This window comes from Anabas testudineus, chromosome 7 (assembly GCF_900324465.2).
Source record: "Anabas testudineus chromosome 7, fAnaTes1.2, whole genome shotgun sequence".
Classification (NCBI taxonomy): Eukaryota; Metazoa; Chordata; class Actinopteri; order Anabantiformes; family Anabantidae; genus Anabas; species Anabas testudineus.
In genome coordinates this window covers 4,820,850-4,848,294 of record NC_046616.1, presented here as the reverse complement: position 1 = coordinate 4,848,294, position 27,445 = coordinate 4,820,850, and the positions used below count along the sequence as shown (strand labels likewise).

Sequence of the window (27,445 nt, the reverse complement as noted above, 5' to 3'; positions counted from 1 at the left end):
GAGGAAGGGGAGGGGCTTTGATTAGAAAGCATCTCTTTGACTCCAGAAACCTCTGGTTTTTTTTTCTGCCAGAAGGCTAAAAATATTAGAAAAAGGACCTTCTTGTGCATAGCATATGTTGCAGGAGAGGTGGGATCTGTCCTGGCACATGGGGGGACATGGGGACGGGAAGAGGAAAAGGGAAGGCTGCCTGTTTCCACTGACTGTCTGCTGGGATGCACGTCTGCGTATGAGTAAGTGTGTGTTTTCTCTTCCTGAGGTCTCAGGTAGCCTTTTACAACTTGTCTCACTTCTGTGGAAATCCAGGCAGGTCCCAGCTGGTGGACGCATGGGTGTTTACGTTACATGGTCACATACTACAGTACATGCCTGTAGATGTTTGTCCACTCTATTTGGCAGTGATGGCAGATGGATCCAGTTTGGTTAATCTGTGTGTGTGTGTGGAAATGTGTATTTACAGTGTGTGAATAACATGGTTTGTTCAATTTAGTTCTTTGAAACTAACTTATTATGATGTTGAATGTTACATTTGCCTTTTTTATGTAGCAGTAATGTTCTAACCAGTAATGCTCCCATTTACTGAATACCCAATACATGTTTTACTAGAGGAAGATGTTTTTTATCCACTACTGTGGTGACAGTAATTACTATCCTGGGGACCGAGCTCATGCACTCAGACTCTACCAGCTGTTTTCTGCTTCCTTGCTGTTGTAATCTTCCTCGAAGCTGTAAACCTCTTTCACTGCGGTATTCACTGCTGGCTCCCAAGTTGAACTGAGAGGGACTGTTTCTTAACTCACATTGCACAGCACGTTTTCTTTAATTAGGCTGTGATTACATTGTTGCTTGTCAGGGAAATAGCTCCACGATACTGGAACAATGCGTTGGAGTGCCCAGATTGTAAAAATATGCCTGTTTTACCAGTGTAAGAGTCTTACAAAGGAAAAAGAATTTGTGATAAACAAACATGAACCAAAATGGGACAAAGAGAATCTGATTAAACAAATGGGACAAAGATACACTTGATTCATTTACTAAGTAAAAGTATCTAATCATTCATCTGTGAACCACGGTGGTGGCAGTATCATGATTTGGTCCTGCTTTGCTGCTTGTGAACTAGGGCATCATTAAGCCTTTTCAGACACTAGATAAGTTACATGGTTGGCTTCATCCTTTTCAGACTTTAGTCACTTTCACACCTTCATTTAGATATACACACAACTGTGATGGAGAGAGTCAGGGTACGTGTGTGATATTTGCCATAAAAGCAAGATTATTTGAGTTGCAGGCCACTTTGTATCAACAATATGTTGTTGTTTTTTTTTTCTTTTCATAAAAAGAGACTTTTCCCAGGACCAGAGCAAGGTGATTCTATTTGTCTTGTTATAGTAAAGTTGTAATCTTTACTATTATAATTACAGCTAGCTGTAATATAGCTGTGATTATAAGGGAGTGAGAGTTATGAGAGGAGTGAGTCTTCTGAGGCTTTGCCCCTACTGTAGAAATGCAACTCCAAATGCAGTAACTCCAGAGAATGTTATTGGACTTTAGTCCTTGGGAAAGAAAGTACCAGGAACCTGTTGGAAATGCACCCAAAGACTCAATCCTATATAAATGCAGAGGGAGGATCTGCAGCAGGCAGGTGATGCAAGGAAGCATCAGTGACATGAAGCTGTGAGTAGTTTATCTGTCCATCCAAGCCGATGAAGGGCTGATAAAGACTCAGCTACTGTTTCTAGGAATGGAAACGAATCTCACTGAGATAATTACTATTTTTAAACTAAAATAAGTTTCTGTTCAAACTGAATATTTTTGTCCCTTGGTACCCTCCCATGAACCATATTGTTGCAGCTTATATTGGTGTCAAATATGAGCCCTCATACAGCAGTAAGTAGCAGAGCTGTGTACCACTGTCTGACCATGATTGCATGTGGTTGGACTATATAGTGGTCTTGATTGTTCTTAAATAGAAGGAATGCTGCCAACCTCTCCTATGTGTTTATCTCTCGACCCACATCACCACTGTGGTTTAGCTGGTTGCTTTTTTAAATTCACCGTGAGCCTTGTGCTCATTCATAGTTTGTGCACACACATAGTTCTTCTATGAATCTGTGTATATTATACATTGAATCTTTAAACACACTCACACACGTTAGTGTTTGTTGTGTTTGTCACAGCGTGTGTCTCACACTGTTGGTCAGTAGGTATAAATGTTAAGTCAGAACTAATAAACAGAGAACACATGCGGTAGTTAAATTGAGATTTAATTGAAGTGAAGAAGTGTTTGTTTTGTTTGGGGTTCAGAGAAGGGATTTGGAGACAAAGACAGAGGGCCAAATCAAGTATTCATCAAAACAAGATCAAGATAAGACAGGATAACATGAAACTTTAATCAACTCTGTGTGGATTTTGGTTTGTTACTGTGAGAAAGGTATAAACTAGTCATACTAGTCAAAAAATTTAATAAAAAATCCTGAGAAAAACATCCATGGCTATACAGTTTTAAAGAGGGATGTCAATCCCCTGACCGCACCATATTGCATAACAGTAAGGCCCCTGAGCTCCCACTCGGTCCACCTCCACCATCCAGGGTGTTGCTGCCATAGTACACTTGTATTGGAGCAGGCCAGCAGCCACTGAACACAGCTGGTAGAGGATGATGCCAGGCAGGCAGCTGTCCAAACACTGTCCGGTCCTGAGAACAGAGTCAGAGCTTTGGGGATAATGGAAAAAGTGTGCAAACAGCTCCCTTTTTTGTTACCAAGGAGTAAAAGCACACAGAGGAAACAAAAACCCCTTTATGTGTATGTATCCGTTTAATTATCCAGAGCTATGGAAACAGGAGTAGCCTTAGCATGATCACTTTCTCATGGTGACGATGTCGATCGTGTGTGTCTTTGCCCTCGTGTTTGCTCTCAGATGAGTGAGCACAAACACTTTGTGTCCCAAGTCCTACTCTTTTGGCTGGATGCCTGTCAGTTTCCACAATATGTGCTCTGCCCCCTAACATGACATACGTGCCTGCCACTGATGTTTCCCCATCTTTTCCACTTACGTATCCATGCTTGATAGTTAGCATTCTCATTTTGAAAGCCTTTGTAGTGCCAGGTTAGGTCCAGTCGTCTGTGGATCTGATATAACACAGATTAACGCACACAGTGATACTGTATGGACATGGGAAAGAAACATCCTTGTCTCCCTCTCCTTTAAGCATCAGTCCCACACATGGGCTATTTTTTTGTCTATACACACACACATACACACACATACAATAAGAATTATAGTAGGGTATGGGCGGGAACCACAAGGATTATTACTGGAAGACAGTTACACAACCAGAACAGAAGTTCAAAAGGAAACGGCAGCAGGGAACAGATGAAGCCATATTTGTGCTCATGCATTCATAAACCCCATCTCATTCACAGAGCCAAGCACCCTGATTTAAAGTTAGAATCAAAAGTTAAGGGAGTTCTAACTCACAAACTATTACGCTGCTGTCTTCTTTCTTTTTGTGGAAAGAGTCGGGGAAGTCCAGTTCCTTTGTTTGACTTGTTTTCATGCCATCTCATGGGAGTCTATGGATGGTTGAGAGACAACATTTAACATCTGCCAAATCCAACTCTTGGATCAAGTCAAACGATTCTTGCATTGTTCCTGGAGGCAGCACCAGAGACTGTATTACCACATTTGTTCCTGTATAATGCTTCTAAACTGAGTATAAATCAAAGTTTTCTGTGTCTTTGTGAGCAGGCGGGGAAGGGAGAGCCTCACATTTTCAAGGAAAAGACCTTCAAGAAGAAGCGGCAGTGCGGCGTGTGTCGTCAGAACATCGACAACGTGGGCTCCTTCTGTCGAGGTAAATGTTGCAAGCATGAGCGTGTGAGGTGTTGCAGTGTTGACAGCTGAGCTCCTCTGAATGGTTTGAATAAAAGAAAATGACACATGATGGATGAAAACCAGCAGCGCATATGATGCATGACAGATGATTTAGGACTTGGAATAGAAGATGTGCTGCAGAGAGTTTAATTATGCAGTAATACATCAGAACAATAGTAGAATATGTACTTAATTTACTTAATTTGTACTTAAAGTTTAATCAATCTGCTGTTATTATAATTAATTAGACATTGCAGCCATGAAATTACTGATCATGTTATTTTTGTTTGTTTGTGTTTTTCCTATTCTCACTCCTAGTATGCAAGACAGCCACCCACAGAAAGTGCGAGGCCAAGGTAAGTACATAAAGAAAATCATTTGGTATTGATTACTGCAACAAATTAAACAAACTGAACTCAACAATGAGGATTTATCCTGGTCTGAACAAGTCACTGAAAACCATAAATATAGTATGACCACACTAAATGAAAGTTAAGCCCAAATCCTGACCTGCTAACCTTGTGTCATGAGACAGACTCTGGGAGATTGCCCTCCTTGTTCATAAATATTAGTGTGACTGCAGGAATAACATAGAAATGCTTATGTGAGCTGTTCAGTGGGTTGTTAAACCAGTGAGATGTGAAAAGACAAATGACAGTGTCTCTAAGAGGGAAGAAGTCTCAACATTTCTGCTAATACGAAGGCAGCTCAGTTGCATTCCTCAAGAAGAGCTTTCAGCTTTGCCTCAACCCCGCACTGCTGCCGCTGTGAAAGAGTCATTGATGGAGGGATGGCATAATGAATAGACAGGGAGATGGGGGGGGGGGGAGAGAATGCCAGCCACGGACAGAGTGATGAAGGCTGAGTCTGGGGGGTCTTGGCAGGCAGCAGGTCAAGGGGAGAAAGCCAAGTGCGAAGACAAGATCATTATTCTAGCATCTCTCCATCCTCTTGTCTTTTATCTGAGGAGATGACTTCAGAGTAAAGAGGATGGTTGAAATGATACATGCAGTTTTCAATACAGCTGTGATATGGCGCGATTTGTTGGGTTGCTTTCAGCAGGACATAGAGTGTAATTGTTGTTTGATACTCTGGGAACGTAGACATAATTATCTAATATTTTAGCGCAGGAAGTTGTACATTGTTTCCAGTTTTTTAATTAAGCTGCGTAAACTAAAAGTTTCAGTGCATAGACAAGACAGCAGGTATTGATGTTGTCTGCAAATCAGAGTTATTTCATGTAAAAAGGGTTCAAAAGAAACATTTTGCAGTCTGTAATTTGTAGTAGGAATTTTAAATTGCACGAAAACTGTTCAATTTCTAAAAGTCAAAAAACATTTAAGTCAGAGGATCATATTTTTCTAAATTGTTATCTTCATTTTGAACATCATCTTACAAATGTTGCCAACACACTCTGGGAAACAACAAATCATTAAAAGGGGGAAACATACAGTAATTCATTGTTAATACTGATTACAGAAAGGAGTAAGCAGGATGTTGTTTCACAGCCTTACTATAACTGTCTGATGTGTAGTTGTTGACTGCTTGTTAAATAGTGATATCCATCACAGCAGCCCAGGAAGGGAGAGGTCAGATAACATGAGGCGTGGGGGTCTGGATCTTGTATCCATCTCAGCTGTTATCTAACCTTGTGTGTAGAGGAGGAGGGATCTGAGTCTGGATAGAGCCTCTAATGATATCTCAATTCTAAAATCCATAGTTGACAATAAATAAGCCTCGACATGCTTATAGATTTAAAATCTTTAAACTTCCACGTGAATACATTATGACCTGGTTTGTGTTAAACTGCTGTTTTTACCTGTTTAATCAGTTCAGTGTGTTTGCTCACTTGCATTTCATTCACATTTGGCAGTTATTACCTATAACATTGTGTTTGAATCAACCATCTCAACGCTCTGTGATGAGCACATTTACTGTTTATGCGCATACACATCTGGAGGTCTGCCCCCAGTCATCTGTAAGTCATCCGGTTCTCACCAGGATTCTATTTACATCTCCACCCGGCTTGTGTTGCCGTAAGCTTGATGACAAATCATCTCATTACTACACTGTTCAGTATTTTGCGAGTGTTTCTGCTCCAGTTCTCTTGAAAACACCCCTACACTTAACTTAAACGTTCTTCCTAGAGAGAATAATGGTGGTAATAGGTTGTCTGTGTACTGTACATTTTGTTTTTTCTTTTCATTGTCTTAAATCAATCTGTTCTTTCTCTTTGCCCACAAGGTCAACAGGGTCCAGCTGGTCCATGTCAAACCTTTTACACAGACACTGTCTCATACAAAAACAGAAGGACATAAGCACTTTTATTTTAGCCTGTTTTCCTCTCAGAGAAATTTCCTCCCTATCTTTGATCCCCAGTGTACATTTGGGCCCACAGGGAGAGAGAGGAGAACTGGAGTCTAGTGGCACAGTGATGGAGGGAAGGTTGGGAAAAGTCACTGAGATATGGAAGGAGAAAGAAAAGGGAGTTGGAGGAGGTTGGATTAAAACGAGTGAAATCCGGGCTGTGACGAGCTGACCAGTCTGAATGTCTAATTAGGCAAGAAAAGGCATTTCCGTTAGCCTGAGACTTGCTGTTTAACTGATTGCTGCTCAGCTCACACTAGTCACACAGGAGAACACTCACTGATAAGAAATCACTAGCTGAATGTGACTGGATGGCTGATTGGCAGAAACAGAGGGACAGTACTTACAGTCTATGAACCATGTTGATTCTTGCTGTCTGATTTCAGACTACATAAAAATTAATGACAGTAATTCACACAGTGGCTATGAAATTAAAAATGAAGGCTTACAGAGTACGAGTGTGACTCTGATTCAACATTCTGTATAGTAAAACTGTTGACTGGTGAGCCACGCCGCAGAGGGTTGCAGTAATTACAGTCCCTGCTTCCCTTCTGTTCATCACGATTCCTCGTTGTCTCTCATCCTTGTCAGTCTTTTTATCTGTTGAACATGTCAAAATACATTTCACAATCGATGTGGCGGCACTGCCTGTTCCTCTTTACAAGATGTACAATCAAGCAAAGATAGATAGATTGGAAGTGGGGGAGGATGCAGGGGCGAGAGGAGAAGAAACATAACTCTTCTGATGTTTCTCTAGTATAAAAGCCTTTCATCCGCACAGTTGTGGTTAGAGTCCTGCTCCAGTCCAGCTCCTCCATTTTTAGTGAAGAGAGTGGATTTTAGATGAACACAGAAGAGGAAACCAGTCTGCAAACTGCCTTTCTTCCTTTGATACTTTCTATAATTGAGCCATGGTTATGATACATAGATTAGTTACTTAGATAATTTAATCCAGTTCCTTTATCTAAACTTATCCTTGCATAGTAAATATGCAGCAGATACAAACCATAGGAAGGAGGCAAGGTGATGATATGGAATGATGAAGTAATGGAAGAAGTGCTCTCAAAGCTTGTCGGCTACAGCTTTTATTTTCCAGTACCAGGCCTGCAAGACTGACGATTCAAGAATTAAACAGTTTAGGTATGAAGTAACGTTTAAACAGTTCACTATAAGCATCCTTCTTAATAATATTAGTAGGTGGTAGAAAGCATCACAGAAATATAGTTTGGGGAATCTCTGGGGGATGTTTGCCACGTTGGGCCCAGTCGTCTGGTTTCCCTCCTGCAGGCTCAGCACTTCATCAAGTACATGTAGCCATGTGAGTCATTCAGGATAACAGGATCCAACTGTATCGTTTTCATATTGCAGGGCCTGTGACTGTCAAGTCTCACTAAGGAGTCATCATTTTATCACAGACAGCTCTGGTAATTGCTAAGATAGGCTGGCATGTTTTTAGTTCAAGCTCTGCGTGGGCTTTTTTGTGTGTGTGTGTGTGTGTGTGTGTGTGTATGTGTATGTGTGTGTGTGTGCGTGTGCGTGTGCGTGTGTGCACAGCGAGTGCAGGTAGAGCAAGGGATTGAATGTGAGTGAGCGATGTTGATGAGAGTTAAAACCATAAGCATGACAGCTGACTTAGCCAAGTTGGGGGATCTCCCAGTCCACTGTGCGCGTGTGTGTATATACCAGCACTAATTGTCCTGTCTTAAATATAACAGGAAAAGATCATTTGGATATCTCTACTACCAGGAATCTCAAATATTGACACCAACACTGGTATAAACCATGAGTCATAGATGTAGTGATAAAACTAAAAAAAACAAATGTTAAGTTAAAACTAGATGTAAAGCTTAAGGAGAAGAGAGAGATGTGTATGAAGTACTGATTTAATTCCTAATCCTGACAAATCGAAATGCTTCATTAGTTTGCATTTGTAAATTTTGGCATTCCCGTCTTGATGTCTTGTGTCCCATCTGTTTAAATGAATACAAACACACACACACACACACACACACACACACACACAATAAGGACTTTGACCACTTCTTGTTTGTGAGTTGTGGTGAACCTCAGAGGAAGATGGGCCCTGAAGCAGCAGTTGACAGTGCACAATGGCTGTCTGAAGTATGCCAATACATTTCTGTACATATAGTAGCCACTGTTTAGGCTGTAGGGGGCTGCAAATATAGAAAGAGAAGAGAACGTTGTGCTCTGGGGAATCGAGCCTGTGCAAACCTGTCAACAGGATGAATGACGGATGCAGTTCAACCACAGACTGCAGACGCGGAGGGAAGAACTAGAAATCTGTAATAATCCCTCATGTTGTTTGATCCACGAGACATTTTTCCATTGTTGATCTCTCCCAGACTCATCCAGACCCCCGTCTTCCTGCTTTGTTTATTTACCCTACGTTTATTTTTATCCAGCATCAAACTTTGAACCCGTGTTTGACTCAGGAGGAGGGTAAAGACAGATTGATGAGAACGAGCCTTCCTTGTGTACCAGAAAAAACACTCTTTGCATCATGTGTACATCCCTGCTTGTGTTTTCCATCTGCATAACTTTATCAGTATGTTGTGTAGTGGGTAAGCTCTATAATAGGGAATTGCATCCCACTCTGTCGTTAAGCCTCACCACAGGGACCCATGTGACCTGTGATATCTTCAGCTTCCCTTTCAGCTGCTTGGAGTGAAAATGAAACAGCTCGACACAGAGAGCCTTTTCTTTCCTTTTGGGGTCAAAAAACATGTGGGAACAAGAGACAAAAACTGAGAGGGAGAAATGACAAAAAACAAAAAAAAACTTTGTTAGATATAACATCACATACAGAAAGGCACTAACGTGTGATCGCAGCTTCTCTCTGTGATACATATATTTCAGCCATAGTTGTTGTGTTTTCTTAGCTGCAGCCTTGAAGCCGAGTGCTCTCTGGTTTTCTCATGAAGTCCACCTTGCCATGATTAAGAGGCATTAGACATGTGGGGTGCAGTTGAAGGATAGTTATATGGCTAAGCTGGGTAACTCTCTAAACTGCCATAAAACGAGTCCTGCAGGTTTGTCCATTAGCGACATGTGCATTTTGGACTTCCAAACATACATACATAAGAAGGTTTTAGTCTTTCAGTTGTATGTCTCTTAAAGTTGGCCATTTCTATGCTTGGAGGTTAAAAGAAAAGTTCCATTCCAGTACAACAGCAGTCGGTGAGCATTTTATATAAGTAGGTTTTGTGTCATCTCGTGAGAAACAAATCATTTTTTTTATTTTCCAATAAACCTCATAAAGCAATTCAGTGCAAAGGTATTATTTTCCACCCATGTTAACCAAAAGGACAAAATGGTCTGATTGTTCTTCTTATATTTCAGCACTTTTCAGTTTGAAATTAGTGTGAAAAGTGATTAGTGCCACTTCTTTTACTGCTTTTGATGATTCACTGGCACCCAGTTTTCAACATGAATACCTCTTACTGTTCTTTTACAGTATTTGAAATTTCAGATATGACCAGTTACAGTTGTAAAGATTTACTATGCTTGCTTCACCTGGTGACAAGAATGAGCAGTATTGCCTATTGAAGGTAGTGCTGGACTCTCTATTTAGCTTCTCTACTACTTTAACCAGAACTCCTACCTGATAGGGGTGGGCTTTTATTACAGCATGTCTGACTGATCCAATTAGCACTGCAGTAGTTGGTGAACTTGTATTGTTCATTTGTGTAATCTGTGTGCACTGTAGCCATTGTGTTGGTGTAAGTGCTTCATTCATCACAATTACTCTCATAATCATAAAAGAAAATCAAAAATGATGTCAAACCTTTTGACATCTTATTTCTCCATGAGATCACTGTGCTCTGCTTAGCATGAGGGCCCCTGCATTCTTCGCTCACTCGCTCACTTAGGATGGTGACGGTGAAAGCGCACAATGTCACAGCCAGCATCGACTTTCACTGCTGTTTCGTTCAAGCTTTCATCAGTGTTCCCTGATTGGCCGTCCCAGGGGGAGCTTAAGGAATGAGGGGCACTATTAAGCCAAAGGCTAACCATCAAAGGAAATGCTGCATGACTGCTGTGTTCATATGTAAGCACGGAACAGGAATGGCTTCATCAGGATCTGGACTTGTTGCAGCAGTTCACTTTGCTCAACGATGTGGTACCTGCTCTCAAGCATCCGTGCAAAACAAAAAGAGTTCTTTTGCATAGATGCTGGACTTAATTAGCTATGAAACAAAAACCTGTTTATTCATCTTGTCAATAGCACAGTGTCTTTGTTACACGGGTAAAAGGTAACTCACTGCTCTGTTTATTTCTTGGGAGGAAAGGAACTGGCTGCTTCACATCACATCCAGTCAGGTTTAAACTTATAAGTAATTCTAATTAATTTGTAGATATGTATGACCGTGTAGAATTTAAAATCTCCATAACTTCCGGTGCCTTGGTCGCTTCTGTTGTTTTGTTTCAACGTAAATCCAAATTGCCATTCTGAATCCTGCATGAGGAGGCATCTGACTTTCTGAGGATGCTGAGAGATGACGACTTTCAAGTTTTTGCTTCAGCTCGTTCGTCAAATCATGCAGCAGTGCACGTGCAGGTCCTGGTTATACAGCAAAGACAAGCTGGTGCCTGCTGTGAACTGATGTCAGAATTCATGTTTCATTCAGTCTATTCAAATATAAAGGCTTTCATTCATTATTGTCATGACTAATGCCAGATACAGCAGCAAGTTCGACGGTATTGTGATTTCCATGGATCACTTCACTCTGTTTAGAAAGGTAAAAATAATTGCCAGGAAAAACCAATGTTTAATCCACTATTTCCACAGCATGGTCAGTGTTATAGGCCGTTTGTTAGGTGACTCATAGTGGCCATAAAAAAGGAGAAACTTAGATGCTAAAGTGAGGGCAAACACACTCCACATAGGTTGGAGTTGAGGGTGAATGGATGGGTTTCCTGTTTTAAATTGATACTCGTTTCTTTTTAGCGTGACAACAACTGATTCAACATGTTAATCATGTACAGTCCACATATTTGGTACATTAACCATACTGACAGCGATCCTTTACACCTTCTAAAATACAGTAGTGGTATCAGTGGAGTGTGGAGCTTGGTGACCTTTAATATTGTGAATACACTGGCAAAATATGATGAAGCCCGCATACATGGGATGAGAAATGGGTATTACTGTACAATCAGTATATGTTATCAGTACCTTACGGCAGGACATGTTGCTATCGTACAATATGAATTTTAAATTTGTTAAAGGCTATGCTGGATTGTGCCAGTCTGAGGAGCAAGTCTCATAAAACTGCAACTAAAAAAATGCTCTTATGTGCCCATTTCCCACACTAATAACATACCAAGGCTGCTACCTAACCCCCTAGTTATCCCGCTCTGAGCCCACAGCTCTTAAACCATGCGTTGAGATGAGAGAGCTGTGCATTATCCATTAGCTATGCTTCTTCTGGCTTTGGCGGATCAAAGAGCGTGCAGTGAGCTGAAGGAGCCGACAAAACAAAACAGACTAAGATGAAGAGGACAGAAGGCTGGCAGCGATGCTGAGATGGAGCGAACAGGGTGGGGAAAGGGGTGGAGCGGAGAGATCGGGTTATGGGGGTCAGGGGTTTTTGAGCTTCACCAGCTGGACCCACCTGGGAGAAGGCAGCAGAAGGGGAGGGAGTTCTTTTTACTGTTGAAGGAGAGGCGGTGGCAAAAGTGTAAGGGAGTGATGTAGATAGAAGAATAGCCGACTATTACCAAAGCAGCAGTGATCTGTGCCATGATGTGTCGTTTTGATCTCACTTTGATTAGTCAATTTGAAATGATGTTTTTGTTGCATTACTGTTTATTCTGGTTTTAAATTTAGATCAGTTTGAACTTGCAGCCACCATTCATATCAGGAGCAAGTTAGGACAAGATAGCTATTTGTGGGCTTCACCTTTTTCAAGGATACAGAGGATCAATCCTGTGACCTTTACGACCAGGAACATGAACTGTGATGGTTCAAAAAAAAAAAAAAATGCGACGGAAAACGCAAGAAGATCATAGATGGGAACTTGGAGAGTTGAGGGGAAAACAAACAGGAAAGGTTTTTGTTAGAAACAGATTAGAGAGAAAAGGAAGGAAAGAAAAAAGGAAGGAAATGTTGGGATTGAGAGAAGAAAGGGGGAGAGTGGATAAACATAGGAAGAAAGAGGGTGATTAGGAAAAACTGGAGTGAGAGACTAGAACAAGAACAAAGAGATGGAAAGAAGACAGAAGTAGCGTAGCAAAGACTGTGAATGAGCACAAAAAGTGAGGTTCAAGAAGGAGAACGGGGGGAGAAACTTACTGTGAGAGTAGAGAAGATGAGAGAAAAAGGAGGCAAGAGGGACGAAAAGAGGACAGAGATGGGTGGAGGTCTGTTAGCAGGAAGTTAGTACGTAAGAATTGGCCTGGGGAGATGGAATCTGGTGTGATGTGTTTGTTCTGGCTCAGGAGCTGCCCTCAGCAGGCCCTTCCACGGGGTGCAGGGAGAGTGGGACGTAGAGGAGTAAATAGAAGAATGAGAGAAAGATTAGAGATGAAAAAACAATGACTCAGTGACCGGTGTGAAAGCATCAACCCAGGTAAAGCCTGATAAAAGCACCAAAGGTTACAGTGTCAAAACGGGGTTACTGTAGTCATAACAACTGGAAATTTGAAACAGTGTGGACTCGGTGGACTCGTTCCAGGATCGTCTGAGTGAAAAGAAACTGGAACCAGTGGATGAGTCCAGACGATTTTGATTTTACTTGTTAGAAGCTGGAGTTGAACTGCTGCCTTTTCCAGCAATACCACTATATTTTATTAGGATTTTGTGGCATATATGTAATAGAACATGGCCTACATGGAAGACTTTGCCTCCACAAAGAAGAAATGAGGCATTTATTCACCACCGAATAATATACAGTACTTGTCAAACTTTGCACTTTTGCCAGGATTGATCTAATTCATATTGGGCCTATTCTACAGGAACTCTGCACAGCATAGCATCCAGACGTGTATTTTAAAGTACATCTAGATTTACCTACAGTATTTTAGCATAGAGTTTCCAGAGGAGAGACTTAAAAGCAAATGTTCACAAATCTGTGCTGTGTTTGGGTAAAATATGAAAATACACTATGACCTGGATCTGAACCATCATATATCAACCCAGTTCATCAACGCACATCGAACGACCTAATGAGGGAACGTCTGTCATAAGAAGGAGGTCCATCATTTCATTAGAGCTTCAGAAACTTTAAAAGCTTCTCTTCAGACTCAAAGCATCCAATGTTTGCTGTCTTTTATTTGCCTCATTTGTAGATTCACATTCACGTTTGTTCCTTGGAGCACTGGGAGATTTCACAACTGTCTGCTCGCCAACAAACATGTTGGCTAAATAAATGAAAAATGAAAATACAATGAAAATTTCAGTTATTCTGGCTTTTCCCGAAAAGCAGATGGATGAGTCAGAGAATAAAAATAGGGAAAGATGTGTTTGACTAACACAGGAAGGAAGTAATTGCTCGCTGTGGTGGTGGGAAATTTAGAGTTATTCAACTGAAGGATAAAGGATTTAAAGCTCTACTTTAACCCCACTGTCTTTTTAAACAGTGCCCCTAAGGAAATTAAGTTATTTAAGAGAAATTAGAACTTCATGCAGCCTAAGCCTATCTGGTTATGACTCGAAGAAATGAAAAAGAAAGAAATCTTTGAGTGAGGCATACAGGAGCATTGTTCATCTGGCCATTTGATAGCCGACGTTCCACCTGAATCTGTTTCCTGCGCCTTCTGTCAAACACGACAAGTCTGTATTTAGTTCATTATCTATTCCTCTGCCTTCCTGTTGATGTCTGTTGTTACGTACAAGCAACAGTAAGAGAGCCCGACTCTGAGTTAGAGGTTGATTCTTAAGAAGGGAAGAAAGAAAGATTAACACCAAGTGTACTTCTCACACACACACACACACACACACACACACACACTGTGGTGACACACCTCCAGGTTCAGGGCCTGTGTGACTTCCCTTTTGTGCACAATGAGATATACACAAGCCCTTGCCCTTTTCCTGTATCCAAATAAACAGTCCAAAAAGGGCCGTGTAGCAAGAACACTGCCGTGTGTGTGTCCATGTGTTCCATGTATTACGTAAGCATGACTGTGGACCTCACCCCCCCTCCATTAGGGCTGCTGTTCAGCTCTGGCTTCCTTTGGTCACAGTTCATTGGCCTGTAGGCCCACAACAGACATGGGAATCGGATGTGTCAAACTGTATGGGTACGTTTATGTCTCAGTGCCCCCCCCAGCTGTGAAGCTGTGTATTTGACTTCACATACTTGCTCTCAAACATCAGCTGTACTTCGGTTTACTTGGCACTGCTTTTAGGTTGGTTTACAGACGGTTTGTGTTCTGTTTTCAAATGTTCCTCATGATGCAGCTCTTAAAAATGTTGCTGTCTGTGTATTCCTCCCCCTGTCTGGTCTCAACGAGCTGTCTGATAGTGGTAAAAGGCTTCATGTTAGATGGGCAGCGTTCCCAGCACTAGTTGACAAATTGAGGTACGAGGTTAAAATGTCATTATTTTCTTGCCAATTCATATTCAAGCACGACAGTACGGAGGCAGTTACTGATGACGGTTAGCCAGAAGAGAAAGATTCATCTTTTCATCTAACTCTCAACAAGATTAAGGTCACAACTTTACCTAACGTATTTAAAAAGAAATGGATGTTTCTAATAGTTTGATAGTTGCTCAGTGTTATGTTTGTGGATTTTTTCATTTTTATGTTCTTATCTCAGGGAGCTTTGCTCTCCACTTCACTAGTCCCTCTTCCCTCTGTCCTGAAACACAAAATGTTTTCTTTTCTTTGTGTGTGAATCAGTCTTTTATTGAGATGACTGTCTTTGTGTGTTCCAGGTGACCTCTGCGTGCATCCCAGCTCCCTCCAATGATATGGTAAGTCTCCTTTATTTACCCATTTCTTGTGTTTTAGTACAAACAAAAGTAGTTCACCCACTCTGTCTATACATAGTTAGAAGTTATGTCTTCCCAAAACCACTGTATGGTTTCCTCTTGTTGAATTTCTTCTGGCAAGCCAAGCCCTCAGTCACTTTTGGGCTCGTTTCATTCCTGGAGTTCTGCAGCTTTCCAGTCCAGAAGAAGAAGAAGAAGAGAGGGGGTGTTGTGTTAGGAAGTAGTAAAGTTTACCCATTAGAAAGTTTGTTAATTTGTTTAATTAACTCTTCTTTCTTTCTCCTGTATCCCATTCTCTTCTCTTTCTCCCTTCCTGCTTCCCCTCTCTATCCCTCTTCTAACAACCCCCCCTTTGCTCCTCTTCTCTCCCTCCCTCTCTTCTTCTTTTTATGCCACCACGTATTTGCATCCAGCAGCGTAGAGGGACTGCTCCTTCCCGACACGTCCAACACCTGGTGAGCAAAGTTGAACTTCCATCAGTTCTCCTTGCAGTTCTCCTCACCATCATCACTTTTCTTCATCTTTCCTTTAGACAGCTGTGTATCTGTGCACAGCAGTTCTTTGACGTAAATGCTAGTGTCAGCATGTTGAAATGCTGACAGTAACCATACATACAGTACAGTGTTGAATTTGTACTGATGCTAACCATAGCATGGTAACGAAAGTTCAAGGGTAACGAGAGGAAAAGTCTGGTGTGTTAAACAGATGAATAGACAGACTGATTTCAATAAGAGGGGTTTTAATCAGTTTCAGCTGTATTTGTGTTTTATTCTGCAGGGGTCCACCAAGTCTCTGACCTGTACCAAACAGAGAAACACTCTGCCGAGGTAAAGACCATCACACTCAATTCATACACACCAATAGGTGTTAGACTCTTTCTTTCTGGTATGACTGTTGGCCTTTGGCCTTAACTACATGTCACACATCCAGTCATGAGTTTCACTGGAGTCTATGAAGAAGCACATGTTCTCTCTTGTCATGTTGTTCTTCTCCAGGAGCTTCAGTGTGGACCGTGTGATGGAAAGAGTGATGGAGCGCCACTACGACTTCGACCTGACCTACATCACCGAAAGAATCATTTCAGTCTTCTTCCCCCCGAAGCTGGAGGAGCAGCGATACCGGATCAATCTGAAGGAGGTGGCTGCCATGCTCAAGTCCAAACACCAGGACAAATTTCTGGTGAGGGAACAGAAAAGCATCAATCTGCCAGTAAAGTAAATCCAGCAGTTGTCACAAGCTGTCGTGGACTTTCTCTGTGGTATTTGTTGGAGCAGTGGTTTCACCTCTCTCCTCACATGCTTGTTACACAATAGACAAAAGAGACAATATGTTTTGACATAGTGAATGGCCACAGGAAGCCACAAGATACACTTAGCAACCCACAAATTACCAGTCTGTTTTTACTTCTGTCACACCCATGTTACAATGACATTTGGTTACAGTGATAAACACTGTTTTTGTTCCAGCTCCTGAATCTCTCTGAGAGGCGCCACGATATCAGCCGACTCAATCCGAAGGTAGAACTTTTTCCTGGTAACTTTATGATGAGCATGCGATTCACAGCATTTCAGAATTGAACCTCCTCAAATCACATTATCCACCAACAGGTTCATGACTTCGGCTGGCCTGACCTCCACGCACCACTGCTGGATAAGATCTGTGCCATATGTAAAGCCATGGAGATGTGGCTGACCTCTGACCCACAGCATGTGGTGGTCCTGCACTGCAAGGTGCGTTCAGGGGGCACCAGTTTTTTCAGACGTCCCAATCTCTAAAATAGGTGGAATGTAGTAACAAATCAAGTCGAGCAGTTTATTGAATTACTAGATACTGCTAGTTTCAAATTAATTGTTAAACATCACAGGTATTCCTAAGACCCAGGTACAGTGTAAATAGTTGGATTGAAACACAGCCTGATGACGATTGTGTTACGTGCTGTTGGATACATTTAAACATGAACTTTTTCATTTCAGTTTACAACTATACTCAGACTAAATCACTATTTCTGATGTAAAATGCGATGAATTGAGTTCGATATGGCAGTTAAAACACAACTTAAGTAAAACCAAAATTACAGAGTGCTTCACGGAATTCGATAAGTTGTTCCCACCCTCACCAGAAAATTAACCATTCAATTTAGTTCAAACTGTGTCAAGGAAGCCTATCACTTCCACACTGTCATGCCTCATTAAGTGATTCATTAATGTTTGCTTTCAGGAAAAAAGTGGCAATTTGAATTTTTCCACTATTATCAAACGGTGACCACCAACACTGGAGGTGTCCGAGCACCCGCAGCTTGTCTGGATGTTTTATTTATTGGTTCTGGTCAGGAGACTTTAAGTACTAAAACCAGACAACCTCTGTGGTCTGCTGACTTTCCAGAACATTCCAGCTACAGACAAGTTTTTCCCAGCTGCAGATTTTGCCAGTGATGGGAATAAAAGTTTTTGTCAATGATCTTTCTTTAAGAGAAACACTGAGCTATATCAGTTTTAATTTGTGCTCAGTGGATGTGCAGCCTTCTTTCTGATATCTGGAGGGGTCACATTAGGAATTCGAGACTGGAATGTCTTTGGAATGTGTCAGGAAGTGTGGAGCACCCAGTGTGAGAAAAACACCACAGGGAGCTTTTTAATTTGAACTCAAACTGCTTGTCTACAACTTTCTGTGACCCTGCCTTGCCTCATCTCTCTCTGTCTCTCCTGCTGTCTAACCGTCAGCTCTAACAAGCTGTGGAAATCAGCTGTCCCAGTGTAAACCACTGTGCCTGAGGATGGAATTAGCATATCATGATTCACTCTCTGTCTCTTTCCCATCTACAGGGCAACAAAGGTAAAACTGGTGTGATTATTGCTGCCTACATGCACTACAGCAAGATCTCTGCAGGGTGAGTGTCTGTGTCTGTCTGCAGTATCCAAGGTCACGATTTGACAATTTCTTGTTCGTCAGCAAATCCACACATGGAACACATAAAAGATCATTAAAATGACATTTAAAAACCCATTGGATTTATATGTGACTACTTGAACGTGCACGCCAAAATATATTTTACGCTAGTACATCTAATGGCTGAAGTGCTCTAATTCACGTATATGCAGCACAATGATTTCTATTCAGACTTTGTTGATAAGTTGTTAAATTATGCCCTGTGGATTTAGCACAGGAACAGTGGAAACTGGTTTATCCTGTGGTCAATGCCAGCTGTATCCTCTCCCTGTACTTTCTGGCATCTAGAGGGTCTGGTGCAAATCCCATGATGGAAATTATGTGTGTGTGTGTGTGTGTGTGTGTGCGCGCGCATTTATGTACAGGGCGGACCAGGCTCTCAGTACTCTCGCCATGAGGAAGTTCTGTGAAGATAAGGTGTCCTCTTCCCTCCAGCCGTCCCAAAACAGGTAGAGGCCACAGCATGATCGGGGGGAAATAGGGAGTGGGTGCGGGGCATCACAGCAGAAGTTATTAAATGCACACCCCCCATCGTGCATACTGACTCTCTGTCGCTCTGTCATATCCTACTGCGACACTTGAATAGGACGGAACCATGCTACGTAATTTTTACACTTGCATCCTGCTATGGGCAGATAAGTTTTTATTTGCTGCAAAAGTACACTACAAAAAAAGCAAATGCCTAAGACTAGCAAGACATTAGTCACAGTGAAATAATTAATTAGAAAAAACATTTAAAAAATGAGTTAATATATAATAAAATGTGGGTTAATTCTGTCTTGTAAGTATGCTTGTTATTCTAATTTACCAAGTTAACCTCACTTATTTTACATCATCTCTCCTACTCTTCCTCTCAGGTATATCTATTACTTTGGGGGTCTTCTGTCTGGGGCGATCAAGATGAACAGCAGCCCTCTCTTCCTCCATCAGGTTCTCATCCCATCACTCCCGAACTTCGAGGGTGAAGGAGGTATGTGTGTTTCTCTTATATATATATATATATATAGTATAGTATATATAGTATATCTGTCTGTTGTGGTTTCCTCATTTGATTGTTCCTCTCTCCTCAATCTTGGATCTGCTCATCAGCATACACAGCAGATAAAAAGGCAGAACCAATTTGTCACATCAATCCCAATTTAAAATGGGCTTTTTATGTCACATAAAATGTTGTTTTCCTTCACGTTTATTCATGACTGAAGTCACCTATTTTGGACGGCAGTTGAAATAACGCTGCTTCACATGATGCCTGAAGAGATTTGTTAGTAGGAGGGACCAACAAGCCTCTGTCCTGAAATCACAGCAACGTTGCTGACTGCAGCTCTCAGACAGTCACAGTCACCCTCCTCCTCCCACACACACAGTTGTCTGTTTATCTTTAATCAGATGATCAAGTCCAGAAGGAGGGGTGGCAGTCAGCACATTCCTCTGTCTTTACGATGATAATGCTCTCCATGTTTTAATGTCTCCATTTTATCTCTCTTCAGGTTACTACCCCTTCTTAAAGATCTACCAGGCCATGCAGTTGGTCTACACTTCAGGCATATAGTGAGTCTCTCTGAAAAATGGGCATATTTGTTGGTACCAGGGTGTTTTCGTTTATGAGATGAGGTCTAAATGACGTCATAGAATAAAAAAAAAAAGAGGAATATTATGGGCGTCTTTCTTCTTTTAACTCCTATCTTCAAGCTTTATTGTTTATTTCATAACCTTTCTGTGTATTGAATTTGAATATAGCATTTGTCAAGTGACAACATGATCAAAATTTAAAGAAATTAAAGTGACAGAATGTATCTGCTTCCATCGTTCACAGTTTGTCCACGTTTAGTCACAAGCTGTATCTTCTGGTGTTCACTTATTATTTTAGTTTTTAGTTATTGTTTGTTTTCACTCTGTCGTCTGCAGTGACCTTCAAGGCAGTGGAGGCAGGCGCCTGTGTGTGACCATTGAACCAGCACTACTGCTGAAGGGTGACATCATGGTGAGTCATATGGGAAGGAAATGACAAACAGAAGACCCCTGGCATGGGTGGGGTCATCATGACTTTAAAAATGTTATTTATTTTCATTGAACATGAAAAACAAAGGAATACTTGACAAAGTAAAACCACATATGCTGCAAATCTTTGGTGAAGTTGTCATATTCCCTGTGGAAACTGTTTTGTCACTTTGTTAACGAGGAATCCTAATTTGCCTCTGTGGGGCAGTCTGTCATCTCCAAGTGTAGGTGTCACTCATTTTGGAACAAAAAGCTGTAAATTTACTGTCCAGCCTCTCATTATCCCACATGTGGTTTTCCTTCCTTCTCTGCTGCCCTCTGCAGGTCAAATGCTATCACAGGCAAGCGCACAACGCTGACAGAGACACGGTGTTCAGGCTGCAGTTCCACACATGCACTATCCACGGATCCCAGCTCTGGTTTGGCAAAGGGGAACTGGATGAAGCTTGTACTGGTGAGTTTATTTAGGTAGTAAAAAAGAATTAGAGGATTTAAAATTAACAGAATTGGAACAGGTTTCAAGGCAGTATGCTGGGAAGATAAACCACACATTTCTTATGTACTTATTATGGGATGACATTACAGAATTTTAGATAAATCCTCTTATGAGACTTGAATCAAACAGCAAGAAACGTTAGAAAGTAGCTAGAGGAAACCAAAGAACAAAATGAGAATGAATAATAGACATGGATTAAACATAAACAACAATAACTACATATAATATTGCCCCGTATCTGCTATGACATGCCAGCTATATCAGTGTGGTAAAATGTTAAAACATATTGTAGCTGTAGCACAACACGAATTATGGTAGTGTATTAAATTAAACAAGGTTTTTTCTATTACTTATGAATTTAGCTTTTGCATGTTCCCTCCCTTTAAGGCTTGATTTTGCTTCTTAATTATCATTGAGTCACAAGTTGTTGAGGATAATCACATTCAAATAATTGACATAATAGCAGCTCATTGCAGGCATGTATTCACAGTGGTTTGGCTTCATCCTATGGTGGTTGAATAAATCCCTAAATAGTAGTAGCACAATCACCCTCTAAGACATAATAACAGCTCTCTGGAGGTGAGGATAATGAAAATTATTTGTCCTGTACGCCAGAGCGAACGTCTCTAACTCTTTGTAAAGGAGGTCCAACGAGTACGGCTCTATTCCTTAAGCCCATAATGAATACGCTCATTACTTACTGTAATTTCCTCCTATTTCACTTTTTTATTTCTTAGATGAGCGTTTTCCATCTGATGCCACAGTGGAGTTTGTCTTCTCCTCTGGACCTGAGAAGATCAAGGGTTGGTTTACTTCAAATACTTCTGCTCCACTTCCAAAATGTAGATCACGTAGTTAAAGGAGTAAAACAGAACACCATGTAAGTGCTGAACAGGACTCCACTTGTTACTTACTAGAAATGAAATACATCTTTCTTCAGGTCGCGAGTACCAGAAGAATGATCCAGCTGTCACCGTCGACTACAACACTGCTGACCCAGTGGTTCGCTGGGATTCTTATGAAAATTTTAACCAACAGTACCAGGACAGTCTGGAGGGTAACACGTGAACTCTTTTTCTAACATCACAATTCCACTTGATTTTAAGTGATTACAAATGTTAGAAGAATGTAAAAAGCTGGCACTTACTGATGCCACCAGCTCTAATCCTAACCCTAGACTTTGCCAATCATTTCCAAAAGGACAACCCAAACTTTGAGCGCTGATCTTCCCTGTGTTTTGTTGTCTTAGATATTGCCCACACCCGAGGCCCTCTAGATGGCAGCCTCTACGCTCAAATAAAGAAGCGCAGGGGACCTGGCTCTGGTTCTCTCACGTCGACCAATGGCAGCAGCCCAGGAGCAATCCTTGCAGAAGACAGACCTGATCATCTCATCGCTCAAGGTTCTGACTCTGCCCTGTCAGGCCATTCTATGCATTTGATTCAATCGTCTATCCATCACGACCGCCAGGAGGAGCCCCTTCGTCCACCACCTCCAACCAGACAGGAACGAGAGGAGCTTGAACGTCTTCTTGGAGGCATAGAAGGGAACCGAGATGGAGAGCGAGAGACCGCCATCTTGGATGATGGAGATTCATTGCCCTCGGAGCAATCTGGAACACTGAGGCTCAGTCGGTCATGTTCCTGCCGGGAAGGTTACCGCTCCCAGCGCTGTGCTGAGCCTGGCTGCGACCGTACCCTCCTCATGCCTAATGGATACTGCCTTGATCGGGCTCCTGGAACCAATGGGCACCACGGTGCGACCCCTGGTGGCTCCAACCTTGTTGCTCCTCCATCACATATGGATCTCTGCCAGCACTACAGCCCTCACCCCCATCAGTCTCTTCCACCCCCAGATTTGGTCTGGGATCGCCAGAGTGGCCTGCCACACTATCTACACCGCTCCTGCTCCGAGGGTCCCTCATCCCGACATATGTGCACCTACCCATCACCTCACTCTCATAATCACCCGCTTCACCACCCTCTGTCTGCTCCAGGTCGCCTCTGCTGTCAAGACGATGAGTACAGCCCTTACCACCGCCCTCCTACAGTTCACAGCCACCACCACCCCCATGCACACCGCCCTAAACCCTCGACCAGCCCTACCTATCATGACATAATGCTTATGGATGGTCTTCCAGCATCTGGCTGCCCCTGCAGAGACTGCAGCATCAGGAGAGAAGACTCAGCAGCATATCACAGCTTAAGGTTGGACCGAGATGACGGCTTCCACTGGGACAGAGAGGGGGAGCTTCAGCAGAGGGAGGTGGGCCTTAGGAGAGCCAGGGATGCAGAGTTGCCCCGAGGGTCAGAGCTACATTGGGAAAGGGACCCAGGACTAAGACGAGGCAGAGAGCTGTCCCTCCACTGGGAGCGAGACAGGGAGACCGAGCTACAGTGGGAGAGGGACAGAGAGGCTGAATATTGGCACAGGAGGGCCACCGTAGCCTCTTACGGCCCACAGGGTCATGATCTTCCAGCCTTCGCATTTGACCCCTTGCCATCAGGTCACCCAGCTTATCCAGAGGCGTCAAGATCCCACTCACATTCCCATCTAGATTTGAAGTACAGCAGCAGCAGCAGTGGTTACCAGACACCCCGCCAGGTGTGTCCCTGCTCTCCCTACCAGCCCTCACCGTCTGAAAGCAGGGGCTATGCCTCGGGCTACCAGTCTGAATCCACGTCCCCACTCCCTCCTCCTTCATCCATGACCGGCCCCTGCAGCCATAACAACGGGCAAGCAGAGCATAACCACCACCACCACCATCATCCAGACTCGCAACAGTCATACGGCTCTGACTCACACACTGGTGAGTCATGTTAAAACAGAGACACTCAGAAATGTGTTTTCTTTTAATAGGAATCAGGAGTGCATAAATTATCTATTATCTACAACAGCATCCACTGAATATTCGTGTTTAGTGGGACTAAATCCTTACACATTAATCACCAGCTGAATCTTCTTGCCAGTCTGCCACATCAGCTGATATTGTGACTGTTGGTTTTTCTAAATATTTCCCATTTTGTCCCTTCCGATATCAGATGGTCTCCGTAGCTCTGGTGAAAGCGTGGGCTGGAGAGATCACATTACACATGGATCCTTCAAAAGGGCCCACAGAGACGGACACGCCACGTGCTCCACGCCATCTGATATGTCTGGACCTCCCACTCCTGTTCACACAAGCAGCCCTCTGCGTACACAAGAAAGGTACTTCATCTTAACCCTTTTACTAGGCAAAAGAGTTTTGTGTGTGGAAAATGTGCCCTTTCAGCTGAGGCTAACATAATTATTGTTGTCTGTTTTGAGAGCATCTGCTAAAGTAGTTTACAATAAGTTAAAGTAGAAATTTTCTGTGACACTAATACTCGTGTCTGTCCAATTAAGCCCCAGTCCAGGAGGGAGGGAGTATGAGATCCGGACCACAGACATCATCAGCAGTGACTGTGAGGCTTCCCAGCCTCCTGATGGACAGTGTTACGCTAATAATATCGTCCAGGAATCGGCAGAAAGCCAAACAAGCAGCACAGAGCCATCAAACCTGCAACAGGCCTCCAAAGACACGCAGTCAAACACAACCACACAGTCACAAACAGAACTCCACAAAAACTGCACTGCTCCAACAGATCCATCCCCTACGGCTCCCCCGCAGCAGAACTGCAGCACAGATCTGCCCTCAGCCTCTTCTTTTGACTCTAAGACACCAGCCACATGTAACCAGGCTCCTTTATCCCCTAATCATACTTCAGTTGCACCAAATACACAACCTCAATCTGGTCATCTCACTCCCCAGAGCCCCCATCCTTCAGAAGCTGCTGCTGTGCCTTCTACTGTGGCACACACTGTGTCCCAGCCTCAGAGTCAGGCTCAGACCCAAGCCACTGCCTCTGCAGGACCATTCCAGACACAAGTCAACGGTTCTTCTCCAACCAGGGAACCTCACCCTGAAGCCCTAAAACCCACCAGCACCACCAGTCCTCAAGCCCCTGTATCTCCCACCCTAGCTTCATCATCATCTCCACAGCCTGCATCCAGCAGCATGGAGGGCTCCCCTGTCTTCGAAGAACCAGTTCCTGGCTTTGCCACCCTGGGAAGGAGGTTGATGTTGTCTGGGCCTGACCCCCACCATCCTAACCCCATCCAGCAGCACCTACATAACAACTACCCAGCCATGGAGCACAGTACTACTCTGGACACTAACAAGAAGCACTGCTACTCCGCTCATACTCCTCAGCTCCACCCCTCCTCCTATTCAAACTACTCCACCGTCTCCATCCCTCTTCCTTATCCCCAGCCACCTTTGCCAGAGAAGCGCCACCTGCCAGCTCAGTCAGGATCACCCAGCGAAGCGGTGGGGACTCTGAGGCCAGCCGTGGGCTATGTGCCTCCATCAAACACCAGTCCCACTCAGCATCAGCACCATGTGACCTTCTCTCCCACCGTGGGTGAAATTGCACCCCCTGCAGGCCAAAATGACGAAGTGGCCTCTGTGGAGTCTGGGAATGCAAATAGGGTCAGTGTGAAGTTTGTCCAGGATAGTTCAAGGTTCTGGTACAAGCCCGCCATCTCCAGAGAGCAAGGTAGGTCTTGAAGGGTAAAACTCCTTCGATGTTCTTAAATTCAACAAATAATATCTAATTTTTACATTTTCCATAACATTTCGGTTGTGCTTACTTGTAGCAATCGCAGCTTTGAAGGAGCGAGAACCAGGAACCTTCCTCATTAGGGACAGTAACTCTTTCCAGGGGGCCTACGGCCTGGCCCTGAAGGTGGCTACACCTCCACCCAATGTAAACAACCACAACAGCAAGGGTAAATGTACTGGTTATGTAAATTAGATCTCTCATTTCCAAATGTTGGTCCTTCTACTTGTCAGCTAAAGTTCAATTTAGCTATTCAAGGTTCTTCATGTGACATCTACTGTTGCTAACAGGGATATTTGGAAATTGTTAACAGAATCTTTGCTGTTACAGTGAGCGACCCTCTGGAACAGCTTGTCAGACACTTCCTAATAGAAACGGGCCCTCGAGGAGTCAAGATTAAAGGATGTCAGAATGAGCCCTACTTTGGTAAGCTGGCCTTCCCTGGCTTTGTGGACGTGCTTGCACTCCAAGGACAATATGAAAATTTAAAGTCTTCACTAATGGGGTGTCTTAAGAGAGACAATTAGTTTTTACCTTTAAAGCATGTAAAGGATTTTCATTGGTATCTGTTATCCACAGGGAGTCTGTCAGCATTAGTGTACCAACATGCCATCACACCGATCTCTTTGCCCTGCACTCTGAAGATCCCAGAAAAAGGTCGGTGCTCTCGAGCATTTACATGGACTGTAAATAATAAATAAATGAATTAACAATGTAAATTTAAACCTTGCAGTGAGACTCCTAGTGATATAGAATTTTTATTTCTAACTTAACATTTAATATATGTGTTGTCAGATCTGATAGGAGAGGTGCAGGAGATTCAACCAGTGACTAACATCAGTACAGCTGCTGACCTGCTTAAACAAGGAGCAGGTGAGTTCTCCACTCAGCCTTCTTTCTCCTCAGACACTCTGTTGTGCTGCGGTTTCTATCTGAGTCACATTATTATGAACGTACTCTACAGCCTTAGATGCAGGTGTTATTTCTTAAGTGAGTGATGTAGTATCAACTGAAGACATCCAAGAACTGGGTACCTGCAGAAAAAACATTAAGTGTTACACATAATGCTGAGAATCTATTTGCCAGCTCTGTCATCTCATAGGTCAATATGCTCAACTCTTCCTCTTCCTTTCTGTCCCTCTCACTTTAGCCTGTAACGTCCTCTACCTGAACTCTGTGGAAACAGAGTCTCTGACCGGTCCCCAGGCCATTGCCAAGGCAACAGATGCTACTTTGGGTCATAACCCACGTCCTGCTGCCACTGTTGTTCAGTTCAAGGTGACTTCACAGGGGATCACACTAACTGACAGCCAGCGCAGGTAAAGAACATCCCATAGATTTATTATATTAAAAATCAAGTTATATTGTATTTTACTTTAAGATTTACTCTAATCTTACAGTATTATTTGTATTGTGACCCAGTTTGTCTTTCTCACAGTAATTTCATCATCATCTAATGAAATAAACTAATAATTGTAATTATGCATAATTTTATTAAACGCATTACAGTTTAACACCTCTTATTTAATAAATAACGATTATGTAGCACTGTAGTGGCAACTTGAAGCCTAATATACACTGCTGTCATTACGGCTGTTTCACTACTTGTCCTGTTTTTACTGTTCTGTATCTTTGTTCCTCTAGGGTTTTCTTCAGGAGACATTACCCAGTAAACAGTGTAACCTTCAGCAGCATTGACCCCAAGGACAGAAGGTGGGAAATAAAAAGACGAGATGGATGTTGTAGCTGTAGTTGGAATAATAAAAAACAGTAATAACATAAAATCAGCAGAAATCCTAGATGCATAACTGCTATCAGTCACTCACAATGACAGCATTTGCTCCCGTTAGCTTTTGCATGGATCTGTGTCTGTTTTATGAGCAGGTTACTGCCCCGTCTGCACGAGAAACAAATCCTTTTGTTTGCAAGCATGCTGGCTGTGGCTGAAGCTGCAGCTACATCAGCTTGTTTGGCAGCTCTGCCCGTGTCTGTTTGTCTGAGTCCCGTTTCTGTGTGTGTCTCTCTCTTTCTTGGCTTTAGGTGGACTAACTCAGACAACACCACTGTTAAGTAAGTGCTCTGTTTGCATATGGCGACTAAGAAAGTGAGCGAGTTAGTGTGGATTTTAGAAGGGTGTGTAGGTTCACCCGTGGCTGACAAGTA

The 27,445-nt window shown here is 42.7% G+C and overlaps 1 protein-coding gene across 6 annotated transcripts in view; it reads left to right on the top strand.

Annotated features, from left to right (window-relative positions):
- tns2a (tensin 2a) overlaps positions 1-27,445 on the top strand; it is a 38,756-nt gene that overhangs the window by 9,082 nt on the left and 2,229 nt on the right. For 3 of the 6 annotated variants that reach the window (XM_026368803.1, XM_026368800.1, XM_026368804.1), the window contains 26 exons: positions 3,751-3,856; positions 4,195-4,232; positions 15,146-15,184; positions 15,616-15,657; positions 15,980-16,029; positions 16,198-16,381; positions 16,669-16,719; positions 16,810-16,932; positions 18,025-18,089; positions 18,514-18,597; positions 19,006-19,118; positions 19,636-19,696; positions 20,054-20,129; positions 20,471-20,600; positions 21,380-21,445; positions 21,583-21,699; positions 21,892-23,451; positions 23,684-23,849; positions 24,027-25,219; positions 25,320-25,451; positions 25,613-25,708; positions 25,862-25,939; positions 26,078-26,155; positions 26,433-26,601; positions 26,927-26,995; positions 27,323-27,352. In XM_026368803.1, coding sequence (XP_026224588.1) covers positions 3,751-3,856; positions 4,195-4,232; positions 15,146-15,184; positions 15,616-15,657; positions 15,980-16,029; positions 16,198-16,381; positions 16,669-16,719; positions 16,810-16,932; positions 18,025-18,089; positions 18,514-18,597; positions 19,006-19,118; positions 19,636-19,696; positions 20,054-20,129; positions 20,471-20,600; positions 21,380-21,445; positions 21,583-21,699; positions 21,892-23,451; positions 23,684-23,849; positions 24,027-25,219; positions 25,320-25,451; positions 25,613-25,708; positions 25,862-25,939; positions 26,078-26,155; positions 26,433-26,601; positions 26,927-26,995; positions 27,323-27,352 — 4,916 coding nt within the window. Of the gene's footprint in view, positions 1-106; positions 234-3,750; positions 3,857-4,194; positions 4,233-15,145; positions 15,185-15,615; positions 15,658-15,979; positions 16,030-16,197; positions 16,382-16,668; positions 16,720-16,809; positions 16,933-18,024; positions 18,090-18,513; positions 18,598-19,005; positions 19,119-19,635; positions 19,697-20,053; positions 20,130-20,470; positions 20,601-21,379; positions 21,446-21,582; positions 21,700-21,891; positions 23,452-23,683; positions 23,850-24,026; positions 25,220-25,319; positions 25,452-25,612; positions 25,709-25,861; positions 25,940-26,077; positions 26,156-26,432; positions 26,602-26,926; positions 26,996-27,322; positions 27,353-27,445 lie in introns of those variants that run through there. The other 3 variants (XM_026368806.1, XM_026368801.1, XM_026368802.1) reach the window with 3 other exon arrangements.